At 24.1% G+C, this 13,101-nt stretch overlaps 3 protein-coding genes across 3 annotated transcripts in view; 1 reads left to right on the forward strand and 2 right to left on the reverse strand.

Moving 5' to 3' along the window:
- Positions 1-963: 963 nt before the first annotated feature.
- Positions 964-6,244, reverse strand: LOC414004 (eukaryotic translation initiation factor 3 subunit A). Its single transcript, XM_397439.7, has 5 exons — positions 6,043-6,244; positions 2,704-5,373; positions 2,387-2,616; positions 2,074-2,318; positions 964-1,968 (listed from the first exon to the last, which is right to left on the reverse strand). The coding sequence occupies exons 1-5, from the start codon at positions 6,089-6,091 to the stop codon at positions 1,866-1,868; spliced, it is 3,297 nt and encodes a 1,098-aa protein (XP_397439.4). The 5' UTR covers positions 6,092-6,244; the 3' UTR covers positions 964-1,865.
- Positions 6,245-6,545: 301 nt separating this feature from the next.
- On the reverse strand, positions 6,546-8,135 carry LOC724330 (protein FAM45A). Its single transcript, XM_001120151.3, has 4 exons — positions 7,677-8,135; positions 7,152-7,583; positions 6,968-7,085; positions 6,546-6,882 (listed from the first exon to the last, which is right to left on the reverse strand). The coding sequence occupies exons 1-4, from the start codon at positions 7,911-7,913 to the stop codon at positions 6,611-6,613; spliced, it is 1,059 nt and encodes a 352-aa protein (XP_001120151.1). The 5' UTR covers positions 7,914-8,135; the 3' UTR covers positions 6,546-6,610.
- A 136-nt stretch (positions 8,136-8,271) lies between these two features.
- The window catches only part of LOC724495 (ecdysis triggering hormone receptor), a 100,483-nt gene continuing 95,653 nt past the window's right edge, over positions 8,272-13,101 (forward strand). Inside the window, exons 1-2 of the mRNA XM_026446020.1 lie at positions 8,272-8,738; positions 10,359-10,467. The gene's annotated coding sequence lies outside the window, so the exon portion shown is untranslated. The remainder of the gene's footprint in view (positions 8,739-10,358; positions 10,468-13,101) is intronic.

The raw sequence follows: 13,101 nt of genomic DNA on the forward strand, positions 1-13,101 counted from the left end.
AAATTGCAATATAAAATTTTTCTGAAAATATCCAATTTATACAATTCAATTATTCAATATTATTTGTAATCAACAGACGTATTCGTGCAAAATCAAGATTTTTTTATAAATATTTTATCAAATTTGAGTATGGAAATAGCAGATACAGATTTTTATCATTGATTTTTATCAAAATTATGTCAAAATACATTTTGATTAGATATATAATTTCCAATTAAATGTTTTATTTGAAAAATATAACTGCGGAATTTTCAGACCGTTAAAATTATCGAGAGTGAAAACTAAGTTATATAATTAATGATTTTTATACGAAGTTAATTATGGATTTTCATTATAATATTGCGTGAATTGAAATATTTTAATTAATATTAATAAAGTTCAGTATATATAATATATAGTATATATAGTATACGAAGTATATACTATATATGAATTATGCTATTTTTTTGTAATACTTGCAAGAAATATCTCGATTAAATATAAATATACAAAATGTTAATATATTTATAGGATATTCTATCTTTTCTATTAACTTATAAGCAATTTAAGTTTGCGATTTAAAGGTCTTCTACAAATATATTAATATTTTGTATATGTATCAAACGCAATTTATTCTACTATAATAGTAGTATTCTTTTTTCTTATCATTGTTGAATTATATTTGTCAATTTATAATCTAAATATTCTTTTTTTGTTATCTTTCATGCAAAACATTTGTTTTTCCATTTATTAATCTTTAAATTAATCTTTTTTCTTTAAAAAATTTTTAAACATTTTTTTGTTTACAATATGATTAATAATTAGCATCTAAGAAAAATAACATACATGCACATCTTGCCTTTTAGATGAATAATAAAATAAATGACGTGTTTATATTTTCTATCCAAGTGTTTGTGATTGTGTTTATGTACAAGGCGATTAAAAAAAAACTTCAAGTTTCATAGGTTGTAAATAGAAACGGAGTTTGATACTCTGTAATGATTTATTTATTACGTAGTATCTTAATTAACTATATCATAAATGTAATAAAACAATTAAAAAGACAATACAGATAAGATGCGTAGATCTGCATTTATACCATAATAAAAAGTTTTGCTTTTACATTTGTCTCAAAACTTTGTTGCATTATCATACAAGCTAAAAATCGTTGCCTCGGATGTGTGCGGAAGATTATTGTAGATCTTTCAAAGTCACACAATTATTTCTTTTACTTTCTTTTTTCGGAGAGAAGGTATTACGGCGATGTATTCCGGTTTTATAAAAAATTAACGTAATAATTAGAATACAAGAGAACTTTATTAACGTTTTGAGACTTTTAACCTCTGTCATCAAATTAGTCTAGCCAATTCAATATCGTCAATATTTATATTATTCTCCAATCTCTTCTACTCTGTACATTAATTCATATTTCATATATATATCATATATATATATGTATATATATCACATATATATATGTATATATATATCATATATATATATATATATATACTGTATTCAAGTTTTCTGAGTTTTTTTTCACTTTCTTTTTTTTATCTAAATCTAATAAACATAATGCAGTGTAGTCGATTTAGTCGAATTCTTGTCATATTAGAAAAATCATAAAAACTTAATCTTATCATTAGCTATTAACATTGCATTTCTTTTTTTTATATCTTATGACGAATGTATGAATTGGCTACGACCCATACATTTTTGTGCTTTTTCCCGAGACTCTTATTAGTGTATTCGGAGAGAAATGAAATGGTGCACAAAACAGTAGAGTTGGGCCCATCAAGTACTTTTAGGCAAAAGTCTAACTGCATATTATGCACTGTTCTTGAAGAATAATAACGTTGTTTCTATAAATTGTTGCTGACCCCGTGTTAACGTCGGCTCACCTGTGACCAACCTGGTCCATCATCTTCTGGTGGTCGTTTTCTTTCGTCATGTTTTGATGAAAGTCTGTCATCTTTAGAATCATCTCGTCTGTTAATTTAAAGATTTTTTTAAATGATTTATATATATATTACATTTAAAATAATCATATTATTTCTATATTGTTGAAATCTGAATTAATAAAAATATACTTACTTTTCATCACGTCTTGGTAAATCTCGAGGTGAATTTTGTATTGCATCGCTTTTATCGCGCCAATTTTGACTGCTAATATTACGCATTGTTTCTTCACGACGATGACTACCACCACCACTGCCACCTCCACTACCGCCGCCACTACCACCACCACTACCACCACCACCACCACCACCACGACGATCAGGCATTCTACCACGATTACGAGGCCCATCAGATATTGGATCACGTGAAATATCACGCATCTGTGAAATTAAATGAACAAGTTTTATTTATAAATTTATTAATAGGTTTTACATTATTTTATACTTACTGAACGTCCATCCATTCCACGATCTTTATCTATTCGATCTCTATTATCCCTTGTATCATCTTTATCGTAATCATCTTTTCTCCATCTTTCATTGGTATCTTTTTTAGGTTTATCATCATCCTTACGCCATTTATTGTCCATATCTCTTGCGTCTCGTCTTTTCCAACGAGTCGATTCTTCTTTAATACCGTCATCTTTTGCATCAACAGGACGACGCCATGACATTTCGACTAATCAAATAAATAATATAAAAATTATATAATCCCTAAAAAACTATAAAAATATATAATACAAATAAATATATTAAATATATATACCTGGTTTTTCTTGCATACGATGACGATCTCCACGTCTCCACCTATCAGATATTTCTTTATCTCTCTGTCTCTCCTCTTCTAATTTTCGTTCTATTTCGGCTTCTCTAGCTCTAGTAATCTCTGCTTGTTTTTCAATTTTGGCTAAACGTTCAGCTTCCCTTGCTTCTTCTTCTGCACGCCTTAATCTCTCTTCCTCTTCTCTCTTAGCTCTTTCTTCTTCCAAACGTCGCTTTTCTTCTTCTTGTTTGATTCGTAATTCTTCTAAACGTCTTCTTTCAATAGCTTCAGCTCGTTCCTTCTCCCATTTGGCTTTGCGTTCAGCTTTACGTTCCATCTTACGTTTTAACAATCTGCTAACTCGTTCTTCATTCAGCACTTTTTCGAATTCTTTTAGTTTCTCTAAATAAATACTCTTACGCTCGGCCAAAATCTTCGCCAGGAAAATATCATGATCTTCTTTCATTCTTGCCATACGTTCACGAGTCGCGACAGCCTGCTGTCTTTCCTCGATAGCAGCAGCAATTCTTTCAGCTTCTTGCTGCTCCCAACGTTGCTTAGCTAATTCCATTTTTTCTTCAACTGCTTTTTCTAAAAGTGGAATTTCCTCTAAACGCTTGGCACGTTCCAAGTAATCAATTTTCTTTTCCTGAGATTTTAATTTTTGCTGCATTTCTCTACGTTCTTTCTGCAATTCCTCAGCTTCTCGAGCTGCGATTTGTTCTGCATCTAATTTCTTGATTTCATCCTCATCCAATTTCTTTAAAACTTTCTGTCCATGACTAGTTTGAGATATTTGTTGCATCTTCTCTTTCAAATGACGATCCTTAATCTGTTGGATCTCGCTTTGTTGTCGTTTCCTTTCGCGTTCTTCTCTCTCTTGTTCAAGTCTTTTTTGTTCCGCTAACATTTGCTGCCTTTGCAATTCTTCTTGTCTTCTCATCTCTTCTTCTTCGCGAACTGTATTTATATGTTCTATATATTCCTTTCTTTCCTCTATAATTTTATGCCTTCCTAATATTCTTTGATGTTCCTTCATTTTGGTTTCATGATAATGGCTTACCATGGCGGCACGTAATTTTTCACGCTCCATCTTTTTTTTATTTGGATTAATAATATTAATTGCACGATGCAATACAGTAGCCATATTTACAAGTTGACAACGAATTTGTTCAGAAGGCATTGCTTGCAAAACGGGACCATCAGGATGATCTTCTCTTTGTGCTTCCGACAAATCGACTCCGAAATGCACACATTTTTTCCCGTGACTAATTCTTATTTGCATATCATTGTATCTAACGCAATCTACAAGTAGACGTTCCAAATGAAAATCTGTCGTGAATTTGGCTAGTTCCAAAAGCCTAGCAAATTTTATTGTTTGATAAACTTGTGATATTTGATGAACTAGACGTACAAGAGTTACATCTTGCAAGGCTGGGATATATTGAATCAAAGGACTGCTTTCATCTGCTTGTAGCGTCTGAATAACGGAATCTACTCGGCTACATAGCTCTAAAGGATGAAACTCAACCTCAAGCCACGAATATAATTCTTGTAATTGCGGTGATGCTAAATTGACTATGTTTAAACGAACGATATCTTTAAGTAAGGAAACTCTTGTTGGTGGTTGTGTAAGTCCTAAAAGCGTTGCGAGTTTTTGAGCTTTTTCTAATGGACTCTTGTCCGTTTCGATAAAACGATCAAATTCAGGATGAGCTGATGGCAGTGGGATAGATAAGGTAGCCAATAAGACACGATTGGCCATTCTTTGCTGTTCCTCCAAAGACATATTCTTTTTCATTTCACGGGAAAGCTGCAGCAATTTAAATAATGCAGCAGCATGGAAAAGATAGTTTCCTGCTTTCCAGAAAACCATAGCCAATTTTTGGTAGTAATTGGCCATGGTTTTTGGTACTGGAAGTTTCTTAGATAAATTCATCATACCATGTACATCTTCAGAGGACTTGAATGCTTCTTGCCATAGCTCCATTTGTATTGCAGAATCAAGTTGGTTCAATCGCGTTTCTAAGTTCAGTTGTTGTGTCTCAGCTCTATTCATGGAAACATTAGAAACAAGCGCCGGTAATTTACAAATTTCTTCTAAGTGTTTTCGCAATTTTTCGCATAATTTACGAAATTCAGTCTTACGATTATATTCAAGACAAAATTGGAAGGCCATGCGTGCAATATCATGATACAATGTTTCAACATGAGCATTAGTTCTTAATAATTCTAAACACTGGCAATAAGATTCCCATAGAAATTTCACCCATGGTGTGAGGATAGTGCGGTCACTTCGGTCTTGAGCATCTTCACCACTAACCGCCGACAATAAAATACTTTCTGGAGTGGCTAAATTGTCAAGATCATCTATATCTATAACAGCTTGTTGACTCTGTTTTCGTGCTTGATTTGTTTTCTCTTCTGCCATACGTAAATATCCACGTATAACATTTTCTAAACTTCCAACATTCACTGATTGGAACATATTTCGATATTGAAATAGGCCCTCCTTTGCTATATGTGATTTTTTTAATTCTACACATAAATCTAGGTATTTGAACATTATAGGTTCTAATACCGATTCTGACCAATTGTATGTCCATTTTTTGTTGCGGAAGACTTCTTGCAAGGTATCTAATGCTCGAGCTGGCTTTCCTACTTCAATGAATTCTGTCAAAAAAAAAAAAAAAAAAGAAATATTTTTTAAGCTTTTAAATAAAAATAATTCAATAATTATTTTGATTTGTAATTTGTTGATTCAATATTTATAATAATGTAATATAAATTCTTATAAACTATGTTAATAGTTATAAAAAATATAGGTCAAGTTTATGTAATAGAATAAATAAATAGATATAGTACTATCAAAGTCAATTCAATGTTAATAATATAAAAAAGAAAAAATTTTAATTTTTAATGTCTAAAAAATATAAAAATTTTTATCTATTTTATAAAAAAAAACATAGTGAATTCATCAAATAATTCATCAATAAATTAGAATAATATATGTAATAAAAGTAAATGTTATATTTTGTTTACTATTGTATTTTGTTCCCGAAAATGCTATTCTTGCACGATTATTTTATTTTTGGTACATATGGTTAGACATTAATATTTTTAAATCTAGAGATGAGACGTGACTGTAGACAATATAAACGTTATACAACAAGTAGAAAATATCACTTATATGATTAACCAATATTGTATAGATATACATTGAAGGTAAAATAATATGAATTGTGAAATTTTTAAATAAATAAAATAGAAGAATTTTTGAAGTATGGATTAAATAGCTATCGGCCATGTCATATCTTGTTAACGAAGTAGTAGTATACGTACCATTTGCTCTTTTTAGAGCATTTTCTGGTCTTTGTCCATATCGCGCCATTTTTTCAGACGGATATAGTTAATTTCACACCATACAACTTATCGCAAAATCCGCTAATATATATGTAAAATCTAGAATTTACTTTTTTTTACCACGCGACGTTTGTCACAGCGGACCTCGACCGCGTGTACCGGATGAAAGACAGCTATTACAGAAAAATGGCTTCCTGTAATATGTAAGTCAAATCAACCAATTTCGTTTTTAAATATTTTAAAAATAATTAATATTAATAAAATATTCTAAAACGAATAATTAAGTTTATTATTTTTAATGTATAAATAATAAATATATTGAAGTTATTATAAATATTTTAAAAATTTCGATTATCTATGAACAAGAATAATATACAAATTTGTCACTAGATGTCGTAAAGATCTATTTCCAATATTTGTCTCGAATTCAAATTTAAATTCTTTAGATTTTTTTAAAATTATAATTAAAATACTACACTAAATATGATGAAATCATTTATTTAATTATAATATAATTAAATGAATATATTTATAAAAATATATAAAATTACAATAAAAATAAATTTTCTGCTATAGCCAAATTAATTAAAAAATTTTCTACTGCAGGTGGTAAATTTTTTTCTTTCAATGTTTGCGCTGATACCATTTTTCTTCCATCAGGACTTTGAACTACAGCTAAAGATTTCAGCTGATTCAATAGATCTTGAGTTTTATCATTTATTTCAGATATTATTTGAGTTTCTATATAAGATTGATTTTCACTTAATTGAATCATAAATAAAGCTATTTCTTTGTGTGTTTTTGTCATTGTTAGGCTTTCTAAAAAAATAATAGTAATTTTAGTACAATATGTTTATAAAAGTAAGAGTGTTTAAAAGTATTTTTAGTTAATTTTTTCTTTTACCTTTTGCATGCGAAGCAACTGTAATTTCTCTGGCTGGAATATTTACAAGTAGATCAAATAAATCTGTTCTTGATGAAATAGAGCTATTTCTACAGCCTGCAATATAATATGACTGTCCCTATAAAAAAATATAATTAGTTTAAATTTATGATAATTTTAAATAATAAGTTGTATATTAATATACTTTTAATTCTGCCAATTCATCATCAATTAAATCAATCCAAGGAAACAAATTATCAGTGACTTTGCGATGTTTCATCAGTGCAGGAAATATTCCAATCCATTTTAGTAATTGTTCTAAACTATGATGATAGACTATTATTCTTTTTTTTAAAAGAAGAGCTGTATATATCAATATTGTTTCTAATTCAAATGTTTTAATCATTTCTCTAATATTTGTATTTGTTATAAAACAATGACTATTAAAATCATCAGAGACAAATGTTCCATTTTCCTGAGTAGAACATGATCCTTTTGTAAATACAGATAAATACAATTGTAATATTTCTGTTGGTTTTCCAGTTTTGCAATACATTTTGCTAAGGACTCTTGACAATACTTCATACTTTCTTGGATTGAAATCCTTGGCAAATAAAATCAATGCGAATTGCTTCACCTATTTTGAACATAGTTTTGAGATACATTTATTAACTATATAATATATTTATATAATTATTTTCATGTTTTTTTTTAAAGTTGTATAACTTACTTTTGGTAATTTGTCTGAATCAAATACTTCACTACAATGTATATAGAACCAATCAGATTTATGTCTTGAAAATACAAATACTTGGGGAGAATTATGTTCTACTTCTAAATTGCATTTTCTTGCAACAACTGTTTTTTGTGACTCAGAAACTATCGGATAAGACCATGTCCATAATATATCACCATTAGAATCTTTTTCAATTATGCTACATGATAGCAAATCTGTAAGAGGTGCCATTTCGAAAATACATATGTTACTGATAGATAAATTCGTCAAATAATATTAAAATGAACAAACATCATATTAATAATTCTTTTTATTAAGATATTTAAATAATATGTAATCATTATATTTCAATATAAGTATTTATACTATAGATACATATTAAAATTAAGCTTGTTAAATTTGACGTTTCTTAAGGTTATATTTCACATACAGATTATATTAATATAAATGAAAGATAGGATAGATCCAGCGTTGCCGAAGTGCTATATACATAGAATCTGATATTAGATTCACTATTTCATAGTACTACATAGTACGTTGTATTATCAGATAGATGGCGTCGTCAAATTTCTTTTAATTTGTTTCCTCTCTATTACTCCCATAGCATAGAGTTTAACGTTAAATATTAGCATTTCTTTGGAAATAAATTTTTGGATAAATTTTTCATCTTCAATTAGGAAGTGAGAATTCGAAATAAAATATCAATCGTGTAATAAAAAAGGCTTTATGATCTTGGAGTGATAAATTTAGAAATTATATTAAAATTCAGTTATCAAAATTAATAAACTCAATATAGAATAATTAATAAAAAAATATTATTTTGTTATATTCCAATATAAATACGAATGTATTCATAACATTTTACAATAGATTTTAAATTTTTTGAAAATAGATGAGTGTCGAATAGATAAATTATTTTTTCATTTTTTATTAATAAGAAAAATATAAATTTCTGATTCTATTCGTAAAAAAGATTTTAAAAATTGTATAAATTAATTCACAAAATTATATACCATTAAAATGAATATAGAATCTCATTATGAATATCACAGCAAGGTAAGAATAGATCCATATTCAATGGGATTTTTTATTATATATTTTGAAATATCTATCATACAAAATATCGAGTTTTAATATATCTTTTATTTAGATTTGGATTCATTAGAAATGAATATAAAAATTATATTTAATTTAATCACGAAAATAATAAAAAGAAATAAAAATTAAAATATATGTACAGATATAATACGTTTTTGTTACAATGTATTTATATTACATTTTTGTTTTATTTCTATATATAATTATTTATACGTATATGCATATATACATATATATTATATATAAATTTAAAAAACTTGATAATTTTTATGTAAATAATAAAATTATAAAAGAGATTTAAGATATATTAATAATAATTAAAAGATATAATATACTAATAATAATATTTTATATCTTACGATTTTATAAAACAAGATGTGATAAGATTTTTTTATATCTTAAGAATTTTAGTGATTTTATTGATTCATTTTTTTAAACCTGCAACATTATCGATTTAATATAGAAAATAAATATAATATTAATAACGGATAGAACGATTCGAATTTAAATTTAATTTTAAATAAAATTTATAAAAATTATAAATAAAATCTAGATCAAGCTTATAAGAAATAAAGTATATAAAAATTTATATTTTTTGACTTGCACACATTATAATTTATTGATTATGAAACAATTAATTATTACGGTAATTCTAAAAACAATTTATTATATCCTTAATTTTTTCCAATTTTATTATCAAACTTTTATTTTCAAAACTATTAATATAATGAACATGATTTTTTTTCTTATTCATGAAAATTAAATAAACAAATAATTATCTTTTACAATACAAAAAAATTTCATTCATAAATTATTATAAAAATTAGATAATCAAAAATTAAACTATTATTATTATATTAGTATATTATTATATTTATATTATATTATTATTATATTATAAATATTAATATATTTTTTAATTAAAAATATATTAAAAGTAAATTAGTAAAATTATTTTAATATAAAAATTAAAATAATATTGCAATTATGATAATAATTTCATTATTATGATAGATATTCAATGTCTATTAACAGTAATAATAAATAAAATTATTTTTTAATAATTTTTTAAAAAATTTGATATATTTTTTTAATTAATTGAATAAATATATAAATAAATAAGAAAATAAATAAATTGCTAAATAAATAAATAAATCAAGAATTAAATATATAAATAACTAAATAAATGAAGATAAATAAATAAATTGATACAAAAATGAACAAAAAAAAATCAAAAAAATTACTAAAAAAAATGAATAAATAAATATATAAATAATTAAATAAATTTAAAAATAAAAAGAAATAAATTGATGTATAAAATAATATATCTATTTATAGTAAGGTTTGAATAATTAATAGAATCGACAAATAATTGATAATTAAATAAATGACATAATAAAAGAATATATAAATATAAAAATTTAACAAATAATTAAATTTCTAATATTTATAAATTAATTAAATAAATAATAATTTGTTTTTATTATATATTTTTAATTAAAATATATATTATATTATATTATACAAAAATTTAATCTTTCGCATGATTTTAGTTGTAAAATTTATTTATGATTCTAGCCAATTAGAAAGCTGTTATTTGAACTGTAGCGCGCGATGTCAGTCTTCTATAGAATGTTATCGTTAGAAGATGCGTGATTATAACCGGCTTTCGTGATTCAATTACGCAGTAAGTAATTCTATTCATAGTCGTTGAATTCATGAATTGCTATCAATTTTATGTACTTAATAATTAATTTATTATTGTAATAAAATTAATTAGTGTTTTGTTTTCTATATACTTTTTCTATTGTTGAGGTTATCGGTAGTTTATTGTTCCTTAAATCGAAACTTGAATTTACTTGTTGCTTTCTTAAAACGTTTTTTTATACATTTTATGGTTTTGATTTTTATTAGATTGTCGTTGTTCAATTGTTGGAATAATTTTGATGAAAAAATGATTTATGTATATTTTATATATATATAATAATTTGTAATTGATAATTTTGATTTATTTTTTTTTAAAAATAAATTTATTTTAGATTATTCTGTATAGATTATTTCTATAATTTTTTTAATTATATTGAAACGGATATATAAAGTCAATTTTTTTTATCAAATTAAATTATATTAGTAATATGTATTGCATTTCTAAATGTATTTATATATCATATTTATATTTCATATTTCTCTTTTTCCAAAATTATATTCGAGAATGATAACATTTTTTCATAATATAGCTTTCTTAAGAAATTTTTTTTCGTGTTATATTTGATGTGTTTTGATATGTTTCAATATATTGCGGTATTATTTGTTTGATTCCTCATTTGATAGTCGAAATTATGAATTGCCAATTTATTATTATCGATATTCATAATGAAATTCCATTCTAAAAGTATGCAATTTAAGTATATATTTCCTTTCATAGAAATGAAATATATATTTATCATATATATTATTTTAGTATTTTAATATTATTATAATTAGCAATTTTTCAACGGCTAAATTATATATTTTTTTTATTTGATGGTTATAGGTTCATGGTATAGGTAACTTATATAATGATTTTTTAAAATGAAAATTGTGCTTAATTATTGTTTTATTCTAATGATCGATTATATTTAAAAATTTTTATTTTTTTTATACGGATTATTATTAACTTATCTAATTTCAAAGACAAATTTCAATATGGACGCCATAATATGTTTCTAAAAAAAAGTTTGATATTTTGTTTGAATATATATTAATTTTATTTTTATTTGATATTTTTTATTATTTCATAATAGATTTATTTTATATAATTATTTTATATTTATCAAAAAAATAATAATTTTGATTAAATAATAATCTTTTTATATATGAATTTTTTTTATTCATAAAAAATTGATAATAATCAATTAATTTATAGTTTTAAAAAAATAATAATATCTTTTGAAACAAATATTCGATGAAAAGAAGAATTCTATAAAAAAAATAGTTTACTTCTTTTTCTATAAATTTTTTATCTACATTATTAATTCAGTTTTATAATCACGCAATGTAATTTTTAAATATATTTTATCGAAATATAAATTATATCTATATGTCTTATATGTATAATATATCATTTTCATAATTTATTAGTAAATTCTATAATTATATTTCTTTTCTTTGATCAAATTTTATCTTAAATAAGAATATTTTCGTAACATATACATATACTTTTTTTTTTTTTTTTGAAGATAAAATGAATAATATCTATGTAAATTGCAGAGGACGTAAGAAACATTGTTTTTTCGGTTGATATTTCAAAACAATGTTCAAAAAAGAATAAGACAATAGCGCTATTGAAATAATATTGTAATTAAACGTAACCAACTGTAATAGAAACAACAATTGTAATAATAATAATATAATAAAAATATTTTCCTTTTGGATATAGAATGTTTCTGAAGTACATGATTATTATATAAAAGATTATATAAAAGAATTGAGGCAAAGTTATTTTGAATCAATTTAGAATCGATAACGTTGAGAATGTAACTAAAATGATAATAATCTATGTACTTTCGAATATGCTAAGTTATTTTGCATTGCAAATTTTATAAGATGAGTTTGATGTACAAATAATATAAATATTCATTAAAATATAATAATTATATATATATTTATTATAATCATAAAATCCAAACTAAGAAGATATAAAAATATATAAGTTTATTATATATCTCGTTTGTAATATTAATTATAGAAATGTTCTTTGTAAAAAATGTGAAATTAAAAATATTTGAAAAAAAATTTGGATCAATCTATGGATTAATATAATATTTTATGGATTTTAATTATTTTTAATTATGCTATAGAAAACAATATTTCGAATAATTTTTTCACATATATAAACGTTGATCTGTCTTTTAGATATTTATAAAAAATGGCTGCTTATTTTGCATTTAAAAAAAAAAGTATCATACATAATATTTATTTATCGAGAGATTGAATATTTTACAAAAATATTTATAAATTGAATTTTTATAAAATGAACAAAATCAAAACAATCCTTGAGCGATAATAGATATTATAAATATATAATATAAAGGTGATGTATAGTTTAAATGTCAGCCATTAACAAATAATAGTAAGAAGAGTATAACATTATGTGATTGTTACATTGTTATAGATGCATATGTAAAAAAAATTAAACCATATTTATTATATTTGTAAATATTTAATCATTATTTGTAAATATTTATCTAAAAGCAATTAGTAATTATATAAAAAATATATAAAAAATAATTACTACAAATCTTTATTATATATTTATTTCGTAAAAAAAATTTTTACATTC

The sequence above is a fragment of the Apis mellifera genome, linkage group LG1 (assembly GCF_003254395.2).
Source record: "Apis mellifera strain DH4 linkage group LG1, Amel_HAv3.1, whole genome shotgun sequence".
Lineage (NCBI taxonomy): Eukaryota > Metazoa > Arthropoda > Insecta > Hymenoptera > Apidae > Apis > Apis mellifera.

Coding starts and splice junctions, on each gene's coding strand:
- LOC414004 (XM_397439.7), bottom strand. CDS start 6,091: ATGGCGCGATATGGACAAAGACCAGAAAATGCTCTAAAAAGAGCAAAT. Junction 2,617..2,703: donor TCGTATGCAAGAAAAACCAG/GTATATATATTT, acceptor TTATTTGATTAG/TCGAAATGTCATGGCGTCGT. Junction 2,319..2,386: donor GTGGAATGGATGGACGTTCA/GTAAGTATAAAA, acceptor TTAATTTCACAG/ATGCGTGATATTTCACGTGA.
- LOC724330 (XM_001120151.3), bottom strand. CDS start 7,913: ATGGCACCTCTTACAGATTTGCTATCATGTAGCATAATTGAAAAAGAT. Junction 7,584..7,676: donor ATTCAGACAAATTACCAAAA/GTAAGTTATACA, acceptor TGTTCAAAATAG/GTGAAGCAATTCGCATTGAT. Junction 7,086..7,151: donor ATGAATTGGCAGAATTAAAA/GTATATTAATAT, acceptor ATTTTTTTATAG/GGACAGTCATATTATATTGC.